Raw genomic sequence first — 24,138 nt, 5'->3', positions numbered from 1 at the left:
AATCCAATAATTGTTTTTTTTTCTCCGAGGTCAAATGGAATGTGATCTTAATCCTCATATTAACCAATAAATGAAGTCATTGGCGGAGCTTTCATCGCTGGATGTGAGAGCAGACTGGATCCCAACGACAGGTGCCCCCAACGCCAGACAACAAAGCTATGAGATAGATCAATTGGCATTCTCTCCTCGGCTGTTGCAATACCCACATGAACTTGATGGCTGTAAATGATAGCGTCAAGCGTTACAACTCATTATTTACCTTTGTTTATCTTTGTCTAAACTGTGTTCAGAGACATCTTTTGATTGATAATCCCGCTGTTGTTGCCCCCCTCATTGTCTCTGCGTTTGCTTTTGTTTGATTTTTTTTAAATTATTCATTCCATTGTGGCATTCCAACGACAAGCAATTGTTGGGAATTCATCTTTTAAGGGAATCTGCAGAGCAAACGCTATGAATAAACAATTCCGCTATTTCTCGATAAATTAGTTGTCATCAATGTTGAATGCCACACTGGGGAAAATGGATTTGCATGGATTTAGAGCGCTTGGAAAAGAAGTAGCAAGACAAGCTCCACTCAAGTGGTGTACGATATTGTACCATTCACCCAATTGTCAGTCAAGACTGGACCCCGACTGACAAGATCATTTTTTAAAACTTGATGTGTCATCAAATTGCCAAAACTGAATGTACAGTATTTCCATAACAAAATCTCCTTCCAGCTCTGCTCTTTCTTCCATCCCCTAAGGAGATGGGAGGAGATCACTACCAAGTCTGTTACACACCAAATATTTCCTTGCTCATCTGCAATCCCACTGACTGCCTGATCTGCACTTGACATTGCCCAGATCTGACTTTGCACAATTCCTGAACTTCAGAGATTGACAGAAAAGGACAATCATGTTCAATCGACTTGCCGTGAGTTTTATTTTGATTGGATGCCTTCTCGAACGGTAAACTAGGAAGCATTGACTAAAAGTAATTGTTTTTCAGTATTGCTAATTGTGCTTGTTTTCTAAGTACCGGTAATGTAGGTATTTTAGTGATTTAGCGTTTACAGTTGTAGATGATAGATTTGACCTTTGATTTTACCGATCAAGGCCGATATAATCAATAACTGGTACTAACAGACATCACTTCTTCTTTTCCTTTCCTTTCTTACAATACAATACAATTAAAGTAAGATAATTTAACTTAAATTAAAATAAATTAAATATAATGCACTATAATGTAATGCAATGTAATTCAATTAAATGTAATTTAATTTAGTTTAATTTAAATTAGTTAGATTAAATTAGACTGGGTTGAATTATATTGTATTATATTCGATTAGATCACATTAGACTACATTAGCCTTTATTAGTCTTACTGTGGAGAAATTTACATTCCACAGCAGCAAAGTTATGAAATGAACAGGAAAGGAAAGAAGAAGCAGAAAAAAATACAGGAGCTGCTGTAAAGGCAGCCACTCTTGTGGCGCCATCTTGAAGTCAAAACAACAACAAAAAAAACTACATAACAAATAACGTGACACAACACAAAAGACTGAGCCTTTCATTTAATCTTAATCACTTTATGCCCCCTCATGATGCTTAATATTTGGACTATAGAGTAAATTGTCTATTCAGCCATTTTTTTTCTCGAGTGTTGTGAGTGCTTGATACACATCTGAATTTTTCCCACACATACAAAAAGTAACATTTGTGTATTTCACCAGATGAGAAAAAAATATATTTTTCCCCTCGCCCGTTCATCAGGAGACACCTGTGTCACGTGTTGACGGACTACAAGAGTCCTCACCGTCGTTCACATCAAACGGCGCTACAGCCTTCAGACGCGTGCGTCGTATCCTGTCGGGGTGATGAAATGATTATGAAGCAGCATGAAAGTGACATGCGCCAGATGGACTGTGTTCTTCGTCTTTATCGCAGTCGAGCCCCTGCGCTACTCGCCTTTGATAAAACATGAAACATATGCTCTGCGCACTCTTTCAACAGTCAGCCATGTTGGTTTTGTCGGGAAATCTGGGATTTGCTTCAGAGAGTCCTTTGCGTTTTTACGACACCATATTCCTTGCGCGCAAACACCCTCTTCCGATTGTTAGGACAGCGGCTTACACAAAGGAAAATGTACTTTGGGAACACTATCCGTAGCGGTTTCATTTACGAAAAGGTAAAGAAGGCGGCCTTATCTTCAATGCATTTCTTTTTGCCGTGTTCACTCACTTCCCTTTCGTCTTCCGTCTCTGGGAGTATGGGTGCATGTCAAGCGATTGTTGAATTGAAATATTGATGTTGAGTATCAAAGCGTGGCATAGCACTCCTGTGTTTCTAGAACTAACCATGAAGCGCTTTGATCACATACTCCTGTGATCTGACTTCTGAAGTTGTTAAGAGTGCTGGAAAACAAAATGCAAACAAACTTCAAGTGCACTTGGTATTGATAAAAGTTTCCTTTGACAAGTGGAGATGGGACCTATCTGCCTGACAGGAGATTTTACAGCGGGCATTTACTCCCTTGTTAATGGACAAGAAAGGCTTGACTCGTCGTAGTTTTGTGCCTGTGTTAGGGTGGAAACTTTGGAATGCCTTCCATGAAGTGATATTTGAAAGAAGATATTTGATATTCGCTGACAAAGCGGACAAATCAGCCCATTTCCAACAGTGCTTAGGCGCCATCTTCTGCATTTTCTGGGTGCTACATTGCTGTCATTGACAGCTCGAATTGATATGGGAGGACTCCTTTAATCAATTGCAAACATTTATGCTTTCCTCTTCAGAACTATTTGAATCATATTCATAACTGGATGAGTAATAAGAAAGCATCTTCTCTGAATCTGAAGCCATTGTTTTGATTCTCGAGCAAGGCAAGACATCTTGGCGTGACGTCGCGAACTGGGGGCAGGACTTTCTGAAAATCCACAATTCGCAGCTCAATTTGTTGCAGTTTTAGCAGACTTTAAGTCATTTTTATTGGTGTCTTGCATTTCTTTCGTGTGTGTGTGTATGTGTTTTCTCACTCTCTGTTGTCTGCCTGTCTCTTTAATGTTTAACCCCCCCACACTGCTGCATTCTTGACGAATCACGTGGCTTTAACCGAAGACTGGGGGCGGAGAATAGAGGACAAAACAGTCCCATCATTTTCTTGTTAGGAGAACGGGCTCGTTCGTAAACGACACCTCACTCATTGTGGCAGCTCCGTGTGTATCCCGAAAAATAGTTTGTATGCCAAGGTAAAATTATCATAAATGTAACGTTCGTAAACCGAAAAGTTCATAAGCCAAGGGGTTCGTAAACCGAGGTATCACTGTACTGATGAAGGCCTAGCGATAAAATCCCCGGCCCACCACTGTTCATGAGTATACCTGAATAGCTTTGGGTGTCATGCTGCCTGGACGGCACGATAGCCAAGTGAGCAAATCCACTTCAGCAAAGCTCCCAGATCTTAGAACACTTGAGAGGTAACCCTCAACATACTTTCAAGATATCATTTACAACTTCCTTATCAGGGGATTTACCACCTTCTTGTGGCATGTTTAAGAATTAAAGGGAGCACAAAAATATTGGAGTGCTCGAACTACTCAATATTTGGCCAGTTCATGATTAGCAAACCATGCATAGGTGGAGATTCACTGTATTAGAGAACTCCGGTTATGGCCAGTCGGTGTTGTTGAATTTTATTTATGCGTCACTTTGTCCATCTATTGTCCAGCTATTAGGATTAATTAACACATTGGTGGTAGCAAGTAATGTGTTTGTTTTATTTGGCAAGGCAACAGTGTAAATTTGGTGTGATGAGTCCAGATACAACATTTTATCCTAATCCTCAACCCAGATAGCCTTCAAATACAGAATTCATTATGATTGAAAAATGGAGTCTTGGGGGATGATCCAAATATACTGTAATTAATCAATTATTCTTTGATGGTTTAAGGGTTTTTTTGGATGGTAAATGGATTGTTCTTGTCAGTGTTGGACCATTTGTAATATATGGGATTAGAAGCAAAAAAATATATATTTCCGATTCTTAGACATCAACATTTGGCAGAGTATTCCACCACAACATGGAAAATAATTAGGAGCATGGGGACCTTGGTTAATGAGTCAAAGAGAGTATAAAACCATAACGAGATGTGTGGCATGGAAATAGGTTTTCCAGGACATGGATCTGTATCTTTGCCATCCAAAGAATGCCACTCTTGATAGTAGCCATTTTTTAAACGTATTTTGGTGGAAAGATTTTGTAAAGCTCCTTCGTCAAATGAAGGCTTGAACTTCCAAAGACTGATGAGTCAGGCCACATGTACCTCAAGGTGCAACTGTAGCATATCAGATTATTCAGATTGTATTTGACTGCTTTGCACCCCCTAAAAGCTCATTCAAGATCAATGTCTGGCCAGCATGTCTCAATGGGAAACACACACACACTCACAACTCCAAGCAGCAGACAAACTCCTTAGTGAGGTCTGCACCACAAAGTCCAGCTGTTGATTTTGTTCCCGATTGCCCTGAAACGGAGTGCCATTCTAATAACTCGGGCCCAGCTTGTCCTGTCCTGGAGCCGAACGGTTGAGGGCAAAGCGCTGGGCTTTGCGAAGCACCAAGCTGTCTGTCTTATCCATTAGGACACATTTGTCACTTGAAGGCCCTTGAGTCAGCGGCGTGCTGTAAAAATGGCCTCTTTGACGTGGCCACCAGCACAAAGGACACTCTCCTGTGTGCATCTCATCCTTTTCTTGTGCAGATGGTCAAGACAGCTGGGACAATTTAGTGATGAGGCTTTTAAAACTTCAAACTGCCTCCAGGCATGATAAAAAAAAAACAGCTTGACTCACCACTCGGATATTCAATGCTTTCTTTCGAGTTTGACGACTTTATCCTGAACCAAAAACTTGACGATCAAGACTATAAAACTTCCTGTGAAGTATCTGATTGACAATTTTGCTGGTTCAAAAACAAACAAACAAACAAACAACGGCTGTCCGCTGTCTTAAACGTTTGATTTGTAACCAATCTCCTCAAAGTTGTGGCTCTGTCATATCGGTCTCACTTGCTTGCTAGTGACAACAAAGACTGTGTGTTGTGTTTGAGATCACTATCATCACATCAGTGGTTTCACACAGCTTTGACACAACACAATGAAATGTAAAAGATGGCAAGAATCTGAATGCTATTTTGACCTCTTTATTTAACAACTTTATTTCATCAAGTCGATCCATATTGTTTTTGAAAAGTTGATCATTGGCCATTGGTTCAATGGCCGCTCCGACCTCCCTGTGTCGGGTTTGCATGATCTCCCTGTGCAGGTTTTCTCCTGTCGTTTCCTCCCGCCTTCCCAAAACATGCATGACAGGTTGACTAAACAGTCTCTACAGTTATTGTCTCTGTCTGCCTTGCGATTGGCCGGCAAACAGTTCAAGGGGTCCCCGGCCTACTGCCCGATGATGACTTGGCTATGCTCCAGGACGCCATTTGTGACAATAAGCGGATTAGAAAATGATTGTTGGTTGATAGTGTTTAGATTAAATCAGTTAAGTCCCTCCTGAAGGCTCAGGTACCATATGTAAAAAGCAGTGGTGGACCATCAAGGCCTGTAAAGCCTTCTCTGCTGGCCTAAAAATATCTTAATCACAAACTAATGTTAATTATATTTTGTCCTTGAATTCTTATTACATAATTCCAAATTATCTTTCAGCTCCCTTTCATTACTTTTCCCCTGTTGCGCTGCTTCCAGATGTGTGGTTTCGGTTTTAAGCATTCAGCAGATCACATTTCAGCCATCATTTGTTACCAGGGATCAGAAATCCACCTGGATACGTTCATAATCAGTACTGCAGGCCTTGGAGCATAAAAATCAATGGCGATGAAGCTGTTGCTTTAACCAATCAAATTTCGAGTTGGCAACCCAAGGCCTGCACGAAGGCGCTGGCAACATCCGTTTTTTCGCAAATTATTATTGGCTACTCACCAGCCAATCATAGTATCCCTAGCCGCTAGTGATAAGGCATACTGGCCAGAGCTAGCACACTTTTTCGGTAACGAGCTGCATTAGCAAATACATTGTGCTGATTTAATCACAGTTTTGTCAACCCACAATGGCTGAAGGAGGAGAAGAAATGGATTTGGTTGCAGATTTACCGTTAAAGCCATTTTCAAGACGGACTTTTCAAGAAAAATTGAACATCATTAATTAAGGTGGGACTGGCAAAAATAGCAAATAATGCAATTTTATGGGGTTATTATTTATCGTTCGCCAGTCATCTTCTCTCTAGTGTGAAAGAGCGACTTCTGACCCCATGTCATGAATCCACAACAGTTTAATGAAAGTTATTTCCTGGCTAGCAGTACCCGACAGTACAGTACAGGATGTGTAGTAAATTACACCACAATGTTTTACAGTGGCAACTGCGGATTGATTCAGACGTAGAACTACTGAAGGCCTAGGAGTGACATGCTCAGCCCGCCACTGATAACTTGATCTGAATGCAATGTTTCCCTGAATATCATGATGTCTTCCTGTTGACAGTTGTGCGTGCAGTGACCGCCCTGAAGCCAGTGTGAGCAGACACCAAACGCGTGACGGCGCGGGCCTGATTAGCAGCCATCGTAGCAGCTGTTTAATGAACACAGGGAGCTCTTTCTCGAGAAATGAATTTTCCCTTGAAAACGGCGCAAGTCGTATCCAGGTCTATTTAAATGAGCTAACATGGGGAAGGTAAGCAGAGCCACATGAGCATTGTTTTCACAGTTCAAAGTGAGGAGAGAGTACTTTGCACTTCAAAGCCACTCATCTGGGAGGCAGCGCGCTGGGGGTGCGGGTGGAGGGTTTCGACGGCGGGTGGCGGGGGATATTTGGGAAGGAGGAGGGGGTTGATGAGAGCGGACAGGAAATAAGAGTCGGGGTAATTAACAACTTCTGCCCCGTAAAAAAACCGAGACGGAGCATACTGTACCTCTGCCACATGTCATCCTTCCTCGTCCACGCTTTGTGCTCTTTCATCTTCCAGAATTAGGCCCATCACTTTTACTCCAGTTAAGAAAAAAAGCTTCGATCATATCACAACACTACACACTTTGCCATCGCAGGAATATTTATCCTGTGGCAAAATTTGCTTGGCATGATTCAAACCGCAGACACACCGAGACAAATATGTGAATTGAATTGTGATGCATGCATTAAAAGAAATACTACTACCACTACCACTACTACTACAAATAATACTACTACTACTACTACTACTACTACTACTACTACTACTACTACTAAGAATAAGAATAAGAAGAATAAGAAGAATACAACTAATAATACTACTACTAATAATAATAATAATACAGCTAATACTACTACTAATAATAATACTACTAATAATACTACGAATAATAGTAATACTACTGATAATAATAATACTACTATTAATAATACTACTACTAATAATAATACTACTAATAATAATATGAATAATAATACTAATAATAATACTAATAATACCATTTTATTTATAAGCGCCTTTCAAAGCGCCCAAGGACACTTTACAATCACAAAACAGGGACATAAATAAAACCGCAGATAAAATGATAAATAAGAACAAGAGATAAAACTAGACAGAGAATGTGATTTAAAATAGGTGTGATTTTAATTTGCATAATATGTAACATATTGTAGACAAAGAAGAAAATTTGTGACTTTAGATTCTCTCTTATCAAGTCCAAAGATCTCATTAGATGAAACACTCAAGGACATCCATTGTTCTGCACCAAAAACATTCCAGAAAGTGAGTTGGGAATTACTCCATTCTGAGACGAATAAAGTTTTTTTTTATCTTTAAAAAAAAGGAAAAGTCCCAAATTTCGTCATTTAACTCGTTCACTGCCGTTCACAAATTTATTCGGGAATTGAAAGTATGACGTACAGCACCATTCCCAAATGTATTCTGTTTTTTTTTTGGTTTGGGTGCCGATAAAGCGCTGGCCATGGCCACTGGCAATGTTTTTCCCTTCCACAAGGGGGTAGCATGTCCTTTTTTTCCATATTGGTGCTTCGTTCCAGCTTCAGTTGTTGTTAAAGCGCCATATAAACCAATATGTATGTATTTTATTGTAGTTTGGACAGCCACCCTCATTTCAAGCTCATATAACTCCAGACCCATATAATTTAGGAATTAACTCTTTTTTTCTGATGAAAGAAGCGAGTCTACGTTTTTTACACTGCTTTGAATGTTTATGTAGTCCTAAAATTCAATATTCTGGAATTCAAGTGTCAATGACAAAAACCCTGGCACTGGAGTGGACACATTTTTGGATGTCTGGTAGTAAATTAGTTAATGGAAGTATTTTTTTTTTACTACTACATTGATGCATCCCTGCATAATATTAATCTTAATTCTTCTAACACCAGATGTGCTAAATGAGATCTACAAAATCACAAAAATGTGTTATCCCCTATTTTAATGTTATTGTAATACAACTTTAGCCGCCTTCTCCTTGAGGTGTGTTTATTTAGGGATTGCAGTCGGCGGAACAAGGAGCAGGAGATAAGTGGCGAGCTCCCAATTTACATGAGAAGCGAGTTCCCAGCCTGGGTTGAAACTCTTCACATTGTAATGGTGAGCAGATTTAAAGAATGAGATTAAGACTCAATCTGCATTTAATGGAGCACATCTGAAGCGGCCTCCACTTGAACTCTCCAATGTGAGAATGTCACACAGGGCGGCCTATTTGATGTGTCACCTACTGGTGAGAATGCTCTTTGATTGAGTTATATCAATTAGCTGGTGAGGGGAAGCGCTCGCGCGTGTGTGTGTGCGTGTGTCTCAGGACACATTCTTCTATTCCACGTAAAAGTTTAACATGGTGTCTTTCATTTTGTGCCTAGAAAGCTCTGGACAGCTTTGGGGCGCTTGTGCTTTATTTTGAGCCTGTAATGGGCAGCATTTTCACTGTCGGACAGTCTGCAATTGTATGAATGCATGGCTTGAGGAGCCCGCAATGAGAAAAAAGGAGCATCAGCGCAGAGTGCCGATGCGTATGTGGAACTGTCGCGACTTGGAATTGAAGCGGATTTACGTGGGACAGGAGATGGGAGACAATCTCTTTTTGTCAATGGATGCTACAGCTTTGTGTTTGCTTTCAACATTTAGCTTGTATCGGACGTCCACATTCCACCATGACGTTTCTGATCCACTGGTGAAAAGAACGCTTTTAATCCTCTCCTGTTTAATCTTGAACTGCTTTATGCAACAAAGATGGTGCAGAAAGTGCTTAAGATTGAATGACTGTGGCTTTTGTGTATGTGTCACATTATTTGTTATTTTGTTTTTGTTTTCTTTACTTCTTACTTCTTACTTCTTTTTTTTTACACTTATCCGTGAGAGTGGCTGCCTTTACAGCAGCTGCTGTATTTGTTTTTCTACTTCTTCGTTTTCTTTCCTATTGCTTTCAAAACTTTGCTGTTGTGAAATGTAAATGTCTCCATTGCAAGACTAATAAAGGCTTATCCAATCAAAAGCAAATGGTCTCGATGAGCTAATGTTCCCCAATCTGTCATATCAGGTAAAAGAATTCTGTGTTCATTTTCAAAGCAAAAAGATTGAGTCAGTTGCGGATCGTGTTGACATTTAACTTTCGATTCTGACTGTACAAATGAGTACCACCATCTATTTTTACTCGAAGAAACTAAAGTAGAGTATGTTTCTTCCCAAATTTGCTGTCGGTGCAAGTTGGCACCCCATTCTTCCGATATATAGCGACATGTGGCATTTTTTTCGGCTGTCAACACAAGATGCTCGGTTTTATATCGTTTGTTTGTTACTAAATATCCATAAAAAATTGTTTCCTGTTTTTTTATTCTGATGTCTAAACTTTTCATCTATGATTTTTTTATCAATAAAACTCAATTACTTGAAATGATGATGACTAAACAATACACTTCATTTGTTTGCATTATTCCCACTAATAGTGGATTTGGACCACCATTGAATATTCTGTGTGAAAAAAAAATATTCCTGCATTTCTTGATTGATATGCCTTCTTTGGAAGCCGATGAAATGATTCAGCATCAAATTTCTTCCAAAAACCTACATTTCAGATTATTGTATCAAAAGGGTTCATTTGTGACTGGAAACCCATTTTGCTCTTTCCAAATGTGCGTCATGCGCTGTTGTTTTCAAAATAAATCTCTTGTTATTCAAAATCCCAGAGTGGAGCTGAAGCAATAGTTCTTTGGATAAAAATAGTTTTTGCCGTTATGTCTGTTAGATGTTTCTATTTAACAGACGAAGCACATTTTTGGTCCTCGGTGTAGAGATGCTAAAAGTTACTTAACTCTCATGTGCGATTTGAGCTTGCTCCAACAAGCACTGTTTGAAGTGTAAAAAAGTCATATAAGAAACAAAGTTCACGTCACTATTGCTCGTTTTGGTTCTAACAGAGGAAAGTAAGGCATTTCCGATAAAAAATAATGCATTTTCATTGACCTTTAAAGGACAACCGACGTCTCCGGACAAGTTGTGTCCATAATTTGTAAAATGGCTTCAAATGACTTGTACTGAGCGTATTTTACAAAGATTCCACAGCATATAGCTATATTTTACGTTTTAAGACTTGTGCTGAATATTCCGGAAGTCTTGTTTTTGAGTTTGTGACGAGTCCATACGTGACGTCACTGAAGGAACACCCCTGACCGAAAAAAAGGACACCTTGTAGCAGTCCATCACGTCAATGCTTGTTTGCTCTGAAAACCTCGTGTTGTGCCAGAAGAGGGCGTCCAAGCTCCATATAAGGAATTTATCAGCCTGTGGAAACGCAATACACTGTCATGTCTACAAGAGGTCGCCATTTTCTTCTGCCTCTTTTTGGGTGAGACATTTCCCCCCAATGTTGGCTCAAAATGGCACAAATAAATTCTTTAATCGATTGCAAACATGTATGCTTTCCTCTTCAGAACTATTTGAATCATATTCATAACTGGATGTGTAACAAGAAAGCATATTCTCCGAATCTGAATCCATTGTTTTGATTCTCCAACAATGCAAGACGTCTTGGCGTGACGTCACTAACTGGGGGCGGGACTTTCTGAAAATGCTCAATTCGCAGCTCAATTTTTTGCAGATTTTGGGCACTTTAAGTCATTTTTATTGGTGTTTTGCATTTGAATAAAAATATCATACTGCGTGTTTTGGGTATTTTAAAGGCTATAAAACGTTTTTCTGATTTCAGGAAACAAAAGAGTAACGTCGGTTGTCCTTTAAAAAGATTCCCTCTAGAATTTTCAAATCAGCATTTATTACTTGTCTCGCTGTTATGTTTCTTAGGAGCCGATCAAGTTTTAAACGTCAATTATAACAGAACCATTGATAATTTGTGATATTTTTTTTAAAAAAATTTTATGATACGAGGCCACATATTTGAATTATTATAAAGACTGATTTAAAGATAACCAGCGCAATGCTTCTCACAAAAAAATGCATGTTTGGTGTTTTTTTTGTCTGCCTAGCCAATGACATTTAACTCATTCACTGCCATTCCCAAATTTATTTGGGTATTGAAAATATGACATGGACCGCCATTCCCGAATTTTTTTTCGGATTTTGGTTTTTCTTGTGAGGGGAGGGAGTACCAATAAAACACTGGTCAGACATCTGGTGATGTTTTTTTCCTTTTCACAAAGGGGCAGCGTTTACCATTTGTACAGCTGCCCCAATTTCATGCTCAGATAACTCCAGACCCATATAACTTTGGAATTAACTCTATTTTCAAATGAAAGAAGAGAGTCTAAGGTTTCTAAGACTCTTGTGAACGTTTATGAAGTCCTAAAACTCAATAATCCATAGGTCCTGGAATTTGAGTGAAAATGACAAAAACCCTGGCACTGGAGTGTACACATTTTTGCACATCTGGCAGTGAATGAGTTAATTAATACACATACAGTAATAAAGTATGTGTATTTTGATATGTGTTCATTATTTCAGGAAAAGTGTGCGTTGTGTCCGTGTCGAACTGGGTACTCTGAACTGAATTTTGAGATCCATTCAAGCAGGCACCCAAATGCCAAAATGATCATCTCAGTCTCCCCAAAATCCCGATGAGGCTCTCTCGAGTGCAACACACGCACACGCATACAAATCACGGGATTAAAGACGAATGCAATCTGTTTAATTGAATTCAAACCCCACGTTTCTACTTTTTGTGTACTGTGCATGAAACCAAATTTTTCAGTATACTTCAGAAATAGTTGTTCTACAACATGGTTTCATTTCATCTCCGAGAACAGTTTATTGTGATGATTTATAGTTCATTTTTATGAGATTGATGCAAAACAGTTATTTATTATTTACTTATTCAAGTATTATTTACCCCATCTCCACCCCCACCCACATACATACATACATACATACATACATACATACATACATACATACATACATACATACATACATACATACATAAACTTCATTTTAACAGTTACATTTTTCATATGTGCTTTTTATTACAGTTACATATACCAAATTTGCTTTTGTATACTTTTATATATTTATATACTTTGCACTATGTACAGTTCTTTTTAGGAAACTTTTTTGTGCAGTTGTACGTTTCAGTTTCCTGACATGTTCTTTTGTGATACTTTGTTTTATCCCCCCACCCCATTCAATTTTGCAGCTGTAGATAGCAAATGTCCCCATTGTGGGACTATTAAAGGCTTCGTGATTCTGATTCTGGTTCTGAAAGTGTGCATACTGGCTTCAGGTATGCTCAAACACTTCTGAATTGACTATTTTACATTTTGGAAGCTTCTTGTCCAACACTTCCAATAATAACGAACAATAATAATAATAATAATAAATTTATGTATATAGTTGGAAAAGGTTTACAATGATATAGACAAGAGCATTGATTTTCAACCACTGTGCCACAGCACGCCATTAGTGTGCCTTGAGAGATCATCAGGTGTGTCGTGAGAAATTATCCAAAGTCACTTTTTAACAGTTAAAATTGTATAAAACATGTATTAAACATTTAACATTTCATAAAACATTTATTAAACATTGTCTGCAAATATGTCGTTGTCCGGCGTTCTTGCAGGAAAGACCGGGAGAGTAATACTCGTGTGGCAACACGTAGCTGATTGCCCCGTTCCTCCAAAAAATTTAAAGGGCAACCAACACCTCCGGACAAGTTGCGTCCATAATTTGTAAAATCACTTCAAATTTCTTCTACTGACCGCATTTTACAAAGAGTATCCAGACGAGACGTCACGAAGTGGGGGCGGGACTTTCTGAATCATTCCAGTTTTGAGATCAGTAGTGGCAGTTTTGCGCAACTTTAAGTCATTTTTATTGGTGTTTTACATTTGACTAAAAATATCAGCCTGTGTATTTTGGGTATTTTAGATGCTTTAAAACGTTTTTTCTGATGTTAGTTAGGAAACAAAAAACATGTTGTCGGTTGTCCTTTAATGATGCACGTGAGAGGTCGAGGTGACAGTCATGGAGAAGTTTTTAAAAAGGGCAATTGCAAACTCCGAATTGTGCTCTGTACAAGATTCTAACCCGGATGAAGGCCCTTGTGTTCATCAAAACAGGCCCAGATTTCACACTGACTGTGAATAAATTGGAAAATTATATTGTAATTAATTATACTGTTCAGAGTGAAATTTAACAACATTTTAGGTTAGTTGTGCGCTACAAACCTTTTGCAATGTAACAAACGTGCCCTGGCTCAAAAAAAGTTTGAAAAACACTGATAAAGGACAGTCGACCGCTTCCACCCCCACCCTTCCACTATGCTTACATCAATCGAAGGGAGGAGAGGAGGAGTCAATTGCCGGGGTCATCTTTTGGTTGAAATTAAGAGTGGCCCACCCCTTCATCTGACGATTTGCAACCTCCTCTCCCGCATCTTCCCGGAGACCCCGTCGAGCCGATTATTTTGGCTGTATAAAGACGAGCAGCACATCAGACTGCTCACGAATTTTGATCGCTGGGATTTCCAGTCCGCATCTTCTGGACCACCGCGACCACCTTCCGATAGACCGACGCGGATTTTTGTTTTGAATGCGGCGGGATTGTGCCTGGGGTGATCTGGCTGGAGGCGAGTGAGTGAGTCACTTTGCTCGACTTCCCCACTCACGCGTGGACGTTTGCGTTGCACTTGGGTGGAGAATAAGAAGAAGAAGCGACGCAAGGACACATGGCTGCGCTCACCATACAAAGGACGGACAACTTTTTGCACACCTTTTTACAGGTTTGTTTGCACCGACATTTTGTTTTCGCAAAGTGGCTTTGATTGACATACCTGATTCCAAATCCAAGTTAGGATCTAAGCACTTTTTTTAGGGAAGACGCGTTTCGCTGAATTTCAATTGACTTCCTGTTTTGCGTATTTTTGCAAGTCTGTTCATATAATCAGAAAAAGAATTATCTTTATTGGCCAAATATGTAGAACACGCAAGGAATTTGTCTCAGGTAGAACAGGCTGCACGAGTATCACCACAAACAAGACATGACAAATAAGTATGGAGGACACTAATAAAACTAAATATAAATGTACACCACCGACTCAATCTTTGTGCTTTCAAAATGCAATCATATTTCCATTAACTTGTATCTGTCTAACTTCACGATGAACTTACTGACTTCATTTCCTGCAGCACACAGCCGTGAATTTTTGAAAGGTGCTTAAAATGAAATGAAAATAAGAAAATTAATTATTAGATTCGCAGATCAGAGTCATGTGATTGTGTTGAATTTAACTTTAACACTATTGCACTAACTTGGGTTGCTTGAGTTGAAAGAACTAAATATTTTATCATTTGTAGTTATGGTAAGTAGACTTTCCACAAAAGAACCGAGCGTGTTCATATATGAATACAGACATTAACATGCATTAATGTAGTTTCTTGCCACATTAATGATTGCTAATTGTATAGAATTATGTTATTCATTATATACTGCGTTTGAACCTATTTGATACTTTTTTTTTATTTAGCTTCTTAAAAAATGAATTTATCTGTGTTCAGATGAACACGCTCACCGTAAATGGGTGAAAAAAATAAATATTGATGAAAAGGGACATCCATGTGTTGTTGTAAATAACTCACGTATGATTTGTTTGGCTGAAAATGGATATAAAATCTTTATGAACCACTTTGAAAAGTCTTTCCTTTTTGTCAAAGTGAGTCAAAGTCAGCTTTATTGTCACATATGCTAATATGCATGACATACAGCACAGATGAAATTACTATCCTCTCGGACCCAGCGTGCAAGGCACTTATAAGTATCAGCTAATTCCACATAATTGTTTTATGTTACTTATTCGTTCAGTTACTCATTGATACTTTTTTGGGTCAACTACTATACTGCAGTTTCATCAAAGCCAGCCTATCATGATTAACGTGATGCATTTTGTATTTACCGGGTAATTTATTTTGTGTACATTTGTGTTTTGAATGACAAACAGGACCGCACGCCTAGCTCATCTCCCGAGGGCCCTCCCAACGCCTTGTCCCTCCTGGCCACCACCTGCAGCCAAGCCTGGCAGGCGGGTAGCTGCGGCAGCTCCGAGGGCGCCCAGTTCCCCTACGAGGGCAGCGTCAGCTCCGCTTCTGGCATGTTCCAGCTATGGAGCAACGAAATGACGCCCGGGACAGCCCTCAGCACGCACCAAATGACCTTCACCGTACCCAAGGTGCAGTTTCCTGCCCACGTGCAGCCCGGCCTGGGCCACCATCATCACCATCACCACCACCACCATCATCATCATCCTCACCACGAGCTTCCTCTCACCCCTCCGGCCGAGCCCGCCTCATCATACTCGTTCGAACTGTCTCCCGTCAAAGTGTTGCCGTCGCAGCCGCAGGCCAACGGCTCCTACTACCCGCAACATGGCGGCATGGGACAAAACTTCCCCAGCTTTCTCCAGAACTCCTCGGCCAGACATCAGCTGCCGGGAGGCCGCAGCGAGGAAGGGCAACAGTGGTGGAGCCTTCCCCAAACCAACGCCGCACCCTCCAACCATCACTTTGCCCTGAGCGGACAGCTCGTGTTAGGCCACCAGCCGCAGATCGCCGCTCTCCTCCAGGGGACCCCGAAGGGTCTACTCAGCTCCACGCGCCGCTGCCGCCGCTGCAAGTGCCCCAACTGCCAAGCCGGCGGCGGCAGCGGCGGATTGGAGTTTGGAAAGAAGAGACTTCACATCTGCCACATTCCCGAGTGCGGCAAAGTGTACAAAAAGACGTCGCACCTGAAGGCTCACCTGCGCTGGCACGCCGGCGAACGGCCGTTTATCTGTAACTGGCTCTTCTGCGGCAAAAGCTTCACGCGCTCCGACGAGCTGCAGAGGCATTTGCGCACCCACACCGGCGAGAAACGTTTCGGCTGCCAGCAGTGCGGCAAGAGGTTCATGAGGAGCGACCATCTCTCCAAACACGTCAAGACGCACCAGAGCAGGAAGGGAAGGCCCGGGCAGCCGGCGCAGGGTTCGGAATCTCTGCTCGCCAACATCAAGAGAGAGTAACGCCTGCCATTCGGACTTTCACTCATTCCAAATGCAAACTGTGTGATTCTCATTTAATGCAATAGCTTTGCACACACTGGAAATTTAAGGCTGTGATGACTTTACTCAATTTTATTTTGTCAATTGGCTGCATGAAATGAAATCATCTGAATACAGATTTTTTTTTAATAGATCTGTCTTGGATCCAGATGATTTTATTGAAAGCAACCAAATGTCAATCATACGGAATGGCCCTAATCCTCTTCCGTAGAATTGTGACTTTAAAATGTGAATCCTGACTTTATTCTCAGAATTCTGACTTTAAATCAGGATTTTACAGAAAAGGATTAGGCCCATTGAAGAAAAAAAATACGGTTGGCAAGATTTTCACTTTAATTTCAGAATTCTGACTTTAATCTCAGAATTATGACTTTAAAGTGAGAATTGTGATATTATTCTCAGAATTCTGACTTTAATCCCAGAATTCTGACTTTCATTCAGAATTCTGACTTAAAAGTCTGCGATTAAATACATTTATTAATTCTGAGATTAAAGTCAGAATTCTGAGAATAAAGACAGAAATCTCACTTTAAAGTCAGAATTCTAAGATTAAAGTCAGAATCTTGCCAACCTTGTTTTTTTTTCTTCAATGGCCCTAATCCTCTTCCGTAGTAGAAGTTTGATTTTATATCAGAATCCTTTAAAGTGAGAATTCTAAAATTAAAGTCAATATTTTTAAAATAAAGTCAGAATTCTCACTTTAAAGTCATCATTCTGAGATTTAAATCAGAATCTTGCCAACCTTCTTTTTCAGTGGCCCTAATCCTTTTCTGTACAATCACAATAAAATTGAAAATAAAATAAAATTCCGCAAAAACTTTTTTTCAGTGCAGTGGGCACATCGGCAAGCTCACTGTTATAAACCGACAAGCAAAAAAATAAATACATAAATGACACAAGATGTTGGTTAAATGTTTGATTGTATGTGAACATGGAAAAAAAACAAATGGCTTTTGTCAATCTTTGTTCTATATTCAAATGAGCACAATGACCATGCCCTCAATTATGCAATTCAAGGTACATCACACAAAAAAACCCAGGATGAGAATTCATTTTGGCTTTATTAATATAAGAATTCCAAGATGTCGATTGGACGTATTGCAGGTTTTAATTCTTGCCTTAATTTGTTTGCCTCACTTTCAAATTCGAAAACACAACCTTTACTTTTGTAATTCAGACGTTGTATCTGCAGCATTCCAAATTCCCTGTAAATGATGTATAAATACTTAACTGTTATAGGATCTATGGCTGCATGTGGATTTTAATAAACAATCTTGATGTTGAAACAATGCACGTTTCCTTAATGTTACTCTTTCAAACCTAATTACAAATTATGAAAATGGGTTTGAACTTTTTCCCGTTTTTCTTAATTCACTGAATTTCTTGTCGGGCTAACATTTCATGTACATGTAAATGATGATTTCATCCCTGGTCGCATGACAAAGCCGCTCGGTGTGAAGGAAGACCAACATGGTGGGCTGTTCAAAGACCCTCACACCTCAGAGTAAATACTCATCCCATTGATGGACTGTTTGTCGCGCCTTCTGCAATCAAGTTCACAGTCATGTGACCTTTTAATGACTGTTTTTTTTCTCTCTCAGAAAAAGATTGAGTCAACAGATGCCACGGAGTGCACTGGCAAGCAATCCCCTGTGAATGGGACTCCTGTTGCTGAGACCCCCTCGCGAGTGACAGAAACTCCCTTTGATTTTGAACCCTTGTGAAAGTTAATACCCAACCCCCCTTCCGCACCCCTACCCGAAAAGCCGTAGCCGTCGATCACAGGCGGGTTACGATAGGCTCTGCTTTATGGCCACGAAAGGGCCTTTATTCAGAGTGAGGCCAACCAGATGTCTGCTTGTCCAGTAGTTCCTTCTCTTTGTTGTTGCGTCCGTTTGAAGCATCTTCAAGGGGGGACGTCAATAGCTTTTCCTTCATTCTGAGAAAAGGGGGGGGGTCTACAGCGTGGTATGCAAACATGCATTGTGGTTCATCTTGGAGACTGAAAATGTTCTCATAGCAGGTGCCGCAAAACGGTAAGTGTATGTGTGGTGAATCAGATGATGGAAGAAAATCATGCGCAAAAAATACATTCAATATGCAGCCGTGAAAATAATTAAGAGACCACCCTTGTTCTTCGGCTGTATTTTTCTAAAAGCGCTACATAAACTAATATGTATGTATTCATTCACTGCCAGACGATGTGCAAAAATGTGTCCACTCCTGTGTCAGGTTTTTTATCAGATAGATAGATAGATAGATAGATAGATAGATAGATAGATAGATAGATAGATAGATAGATAGATAGATAGATAGATAGATAGATAGATAGATAGATAGATAGATAGATAGTGAGATAGAGAGACAGATAAAGATTCCAGTCAGAAAAAAGATTTTCAATGACTTTCAATGAATTTCAATGACTGTCAATGTCCCTGGTGGTCTAGTGGTTAGGATTCGGCGCTCTCACCGCCGCGGCCCGGGTTCGATTCCCGGTCAGGGAACACGTTTTTTTGGCAAATTTCCCCACTGTGGAAGTATTAAATGCATTGTGGTTTTAATTCCATTCATTTTCGCCACCAACGTTGTGATCTATGAAATCTTAACTGTTATAACCAAGTAAGACTGAACATATGCAAGGAGAGATTGTGAGAAAAAATATTGAAATACAAATTAAATTTCTGTATAATCTAAGATTCTCATGACTGGTTAATATTAGCCAAAAGTCGGTAAAACACGAGAATTAATCACAGGTGACAGGTTTTTAATTATTGGACATCACAGTCATGTATGTGTCCTCTGAAGTAAAAAGTCATTTTTCAGCATTAGAACGAAGTTTAAAATAATTATTAAAAAACAACAACAAAACACTGTACAGTAAAATATAAAAGATACACCAGAGAATTTTGTGAACAAATCGGCACACAACCTTGCTTCTGCAGGAACATCCGACGCCTGGCGCCCTCCAGCGGTTACTTTCGGTCCTGCAAAAGCGCAATGGAAGCTACGTGTTGATAGATGCTCCATAGTTAGCCTTCTTGTCAATTTTTTTTTTTCATTTTGCATGTACTTAAAAATACTGCAAGAGCGAAATAGGCGCATGCACCCGTTGAGAGCTGTAAGCATACAGCATAGAGCAAAGTCATTTTCCCAATTGAATTTTGTGTAATGTTCACAATAAATGTGTTTCCTGTAGAGCAAGTGCCGGGTGTAAAACTGAATGTGTCGTATTATTAAAGGACAACCGACGTCACTTTTTTGTTTTTAACTGACACCAGAAAAACGTTTTATAGCATCCAAAATACCCAAAACACGCAGTATGATATTTTTAGTCAAATGCAAAACACCAATAAAAATGACTTAAAGTGTCCAAAATCTGCAAAAAAATTGAGCTGCGAATTGGGCATTTTCAGAAAGTCCCGCCCCCAGTTCGTGACGGCACGCCAAGACGTCTTGCATTGCTTGTGAATCAAAACAATGGCTTCAGATTCGGAGAATATGCTTTCTTGTTACACATCCAGTTATGAATATGATTCAAATAGGTCTGAATAGGAAAGCATACATGTTTGCAATCGATTAAAGAATTAATTTGGGCCATTTTGAGGCAACATTGGGGGAAAATCTCTCACCCAAAAAAAGATGCACAAAATGGCGACCTCCTGTGGCCACTGATGAGAAGGTTTCTTCAGCCGTCATCTGTACTTTTTGAAGGTGCCGGACGTTTCGCCTCCTATCCAAGAGGCTTCGTCAGCGAACTAAAGTCTGACTGGTCGTATCGGCCCTATTTATATATCCTCCTGTGGCCGCCTCCGTTTCCACAGGCTGACAAATTCCTTATATGGCGCTTGGACGCCCTCTTCTGGCCTTCTGGCGGCTTTTGGATGCAACACGAGGTCCCCAGACCAAACAAGTCCAGCAAAATACATTGATGTGATGGAAGGACCGCTACAATGCGTCGTTTTTACGGTCAAGGGCGATCCTTTAGTGACGTCATGTACGGACTCGTCACTCACTCAAAAACAAGACTTCCTGAATATTCAGTGCGCGTCTTAAAACGTAAAATATAGCTATATGCGGTGTAATCTTATTAAAATATGCTCAGTAGAAGTCATTTGAAGCCATTTTACAAATTATGGACACAACTTGTCCGGAGATGTCGGTTGTCCTTTAAGCAGTACAGGAAGAGCCCATGCACGTCCTTTTACACTCTTGCTCAGGGGCAAAAGTAAAAAAAAGGCCATTACATTCACTGAATTTTGTTTCTTTCAAGTGGCTGCCCAAAATAAAATCATCTGGATTACTTAAAAATGTATCAGGATACAGATAACTTTATTTATGTGACCAGCTTAATGAAATTAAATGGAGTAAACTTGAGTAAAAAAATAAAATTAAAAATCAGTGTTGGTTCATACGGACTGAAAGGGACAATCCAGTGACCTCCCCAATTAGGAATGAACATCAAACAATCCCTCAAATAAGTCAAAAGTAGTCATTGTCACAACACTGGTTGACCTTCCTTAGAGTGCTCGGCAACATTCTGCAGGCTGTTTTGCGTTCACACAAAGCTGCTACAAGTCATCAAAGCTTTGGATCTTTAAAAAGCAAAGCGTCATTTACAGGTGCTGCTTCAAATTCCTTCAAAGTTTCCTTCATGATGTGTCAGTTCCGGAGAAAGACATGTGTTCTGTCATCTTCACACTCAGACTCCCCTCAGGCTCACGTAACAAAGAGTCTCTAAGAGTTTAAAGGTCATCTTCAGCCAGCTGGGCCAAGTTGCTTGGCCGTCGTCCAGCCGAGGGACCCGAAAATGGAGCCTGGCTTCCATAATCCGTCGGTTGACCTCTGCGACAGTCATCGCCTGCTCTCTGCGGGCAGTAATGAACATAAAAACAGTAAGCTTTTCAATACCACTTATTCAAGTGCTGCTCATCGAAACGCTCGTATTTATGTCAACATGTGAACAAAAGCAACGTGGTCTTTGCAGCCTCAGTCTGAAGTGCAGCCAAGGCCACATATGGGAAACAATTATCTACTTTTGATAGGCATCGCTAACCCACTTCCTGGTCTGGCTCGGCCTGCTTCCTGTTTGTTATGTACGAAGCCATTTGGTCTTGAGTCAAATGAGAACGCGGTGGACAACGACTGCCTTGTTACGACAGAGCCACACAGGAAAGCGTCAGAGGTACCTGTTATTGGCAGAAAAATATTTCCCTATTTTATGTGTGTAACATGATTAAAAATGTATATTCAGGATGTGGTCTGGCTGCTGCAAAAATTCTCAACAGACACACCAGCTGCTCTAGAATTCTCTTGCTCGAGTCCTGAAAGATGTTGTTTTTGTGCCACTCACTTTTTTAGTCTCTAGACTTTAGCATTTTTGGCTATCAAGATTTCCATTATGTTTGTGTGCATTGCTCTCCCATGCCCACTTTCCCCTCGGTGTATCCACATTTTAGCTCTGTTGAGTCTTTCTTTCTGCCGAGGTAGCTCTTTTTATAATAATTTCATAAGTTTTCATAATATGGAGAATGGCTCTGTGGTTTGAAAAAGGGCTTCCACAAATCTTGTACTATCACTTCCAAAGTGCAGTACAACCATGAATCCTCAGTGTGTCACGTTTTGCAAGGTGGTGATGGCGGGTGCGGATCCCAAAAAGCAGGCAGGAGGGAGCAGGTTTGCAAATTGTATTAAAATAAAGGTCAGCAGGAACAAAATTTAAAACATTAAAATCATCTGAACAGAAAAAAAGTATCAAAAGAAAACCAAGTGTAAAAGTCCGCCAAGGTTAATCAAAAACATGCACAGCATACAACGCATGCAGCAAACAATGACATTTGACAATTACCCGACACCGAATGGTCGTGCCAGGTGTCCTTTTGAGTGTGACTGATTGGAAACGACCAGCACCTGTGCAGGTGCAGGCGGGGCCGACAGCGCCACCCGTTGGTCGCCAACCAGATCATGACACAGTGCAGCAAATGTAAATTGTAGAAAACTGATAAAAATGCTGTGTTGAATTAACTCCATTTGACTTCTTCAGATGGTTGCACAAAATATAATCTGGATCCAGATACTGAATGTTGTTTTTTAGGTAGATGTATAGTCTACTGTATATTAACTCATTCGTTGCCAGACGTGCAAAAATGTGTTGACTCCAGTGCCAGATTTTTTGTCATTTTCACTCAAATTCCAGGACCCACAGAATATCGAGTTTTAGGACTACATAAACATTAAATACAGCGTTAGAAATCTTAGACTCTCTTCTTTCATCACAAACAAATAGTTAATTCCTAGGTTATGTGGGTCTGGAGTAATATGAAGTGCAAGTGGGGGCAGCTGTACAAATGTTGACCCCTCGTGGAAGGCAAGAAACATTGCCATAGGAAAACCAGCGCTTTCTCGGCAACCCCCGCAAGAAAAACCAAAACCTGAACAAATTCGGGAATGACGCTCCACGTCATATTTTCAATTCCCAAATAAATTCGGGAGATGGCAGTGAATGAGTTAAAATCCACGTTTGTACCTGGATCCATACATTATTCAATGCAACCACATGACCAAAGCAAATGGAGTCAATTCAGACATTTTTTGTTCATGCTAGTTTTCTTTTCAACCAACAAGGGTCCTTTCTTTGTAGTTAAAAAAACATAATTAGGAGTCTTTAATGTGTTTATTTTGTCGTTATGCATAAACACACCCATCCCACATTATACTGATTATAATCTCAGATGAGAAATTCATGTCACGCTCTGCTTTAATTGTCTGTCATATGGAACCCATTTACACATGTGAGCATGCAAGGATTCATCACTACCGAGACTGCGAGGTGGGAAAGGTGCCTTGCTCAGGAGCCAGGAGGCAGGTGACCATTTTGTGAACAACTAGCTGCCATTTTAACTCATTCACTGCCAGACGATTCACTGCCACTCCAGTGCCAGGGTTTTTGTCATTTTCACTCAAACTCCAGTACCCACAGAGTATTGACTTTTAGGACTACATAAACATTCAATACAGTGTTAGAAATATTATACTATCTACTTTCACCAGAAAAGGGTTCATTTCTAGCTTATTTGGTTCTGGAGTAACATCTAGCTAGCTAGCTATTAGCTATATAGCTATCTAGCTAGCTGGCTATTAGCTAAATAGCGATCTAGCTAATTTGTAACAGACAATAAGGAGACAGAATTAACTTAACACAGCTAGCTTTCTATCTATTTGAGTTATTTCCGGGTTGAGTGAACGTTGGCTCATGTGGCTGCCGCTGCTCAACTACAGAAAAACTTAACCTGTGACTACAGGCTGATTAATTCCTTACATGGAGCTTTGTTGCCCTCTTCTGCCTCTTTTTGGTCCTACACAACGTTTTCGGACCAAAGTACAGCAAAATGCATTGACGCGATGGAAGGACTGCCACAATGTGTCCTTTTTTCGGTCAGGGGCGTTCCTTCAGTGACGTAGGGTGAGGACTCGTCACCAACTCAAAAACAAGACTTCTGGAATATTCAGAGTCTTAAAACGTAAAATATAGATATATGCGGTGGAATCTTTGATATACACTCAGTAGAAGTCATTTGAAGCAATTTTTACAAATTAT

The 24,138-nt window shown here is 40.1% G+C and overlaps 2 protein-coding genes and 1 non-coding gene across 5 annotated transcripts in view; 2 read left to right on the top strand and 1 right to left on the bottom strand.

Annotated features, from left to right (window-relative positions):
• The first annotated feature begins 13,872 nt into the window (after positions 1–13,872).
• Positions 13,873–17,877, top strand: sp5l (Sp5 transcription factor-like). The gene is made up of 2 exons (XM_088990249.1): positions 13,873–14,234; positions 15,450–17,877. The coding sequence occupies exons 1-2, from the start codon at positions 14,181–14,183 to the stop codon at positions 16,503–16,505; spliced, it is 1,110 nt and encodes a 369-aa protein (XP_088846375.1). The 5' UTR covers positions 13,873–14,180; the 3' UTR covers positions 16,506–17,877.
• Positions 17,878–18,976: 1,099 nt separating this feature from the next.
• trnae-cuc (transfer RNA glutamic acid (anticodon CUC)) lies at positions 18,977–19,048 on the top strand. The gene has a single exon. It is a non-coding gene; the product is annotated as a tRNA-Glu (tRNA).
• Positions 19,049–19,857: 809 nt separating this feature from the next.
• arhgef25a (Rho guanine nucleotide exchange factor 25a) overlaps positions 19,858–24,138 on the bottom strand; it is a 50,817-nt gene continuing 46,536 nt past the window's right edge. For all 3 annotated transcript variants that reach the window (XM_088993146.1, XM_088993154.1, XM_088993163.1), the window contains one exon: positions 19,858–21,409. In XM_088993146.1, the coding sequence (XP_088849272.1) occupies positions 21,287–21,409 (123 nt within the window). In that variant the 3' untranslated portion in view covers positions 19,858–21,286. The remainder of the gene's footprint in view (positions 21,410–24,138) is intronic.

Source organism: Hippocampus bargibanti, linkage group LG01 (genome assembly GCF_051943395.1).
Source record: "Hippocampus bargibanti isolate YZ-2025 linkage group LG01, ASM5194339v1, whole genome shotgun sequence".
Classification (NCBI taxonomy): Eukaryota; Metazoa; Chordata; class Actinopteri; order Syngnathiformes; family Syngnathidae; genus Hippocampus; species Hippocampus bargibanti.
Note: the sequence above shows the minus strand (reverse complement) of the source record. Positions and strands in the feature narration are given on the sequence as shown.

Coding starts and splice junctions, on each gene's coding strand:
- sp5l (XM_088990249.1), top strand. CDS start 14,181: ATGGCTGCGCTCACCATACAAAGGACGGACAACTTTTTGCACACCTTT. Junction 14,235..15,449: donor TTTTGCACACCTTTTTACAG/GTTTGTTTGCAC, acceptor AATGACAAACAG/GACCGCACGCCTAGCTCATC.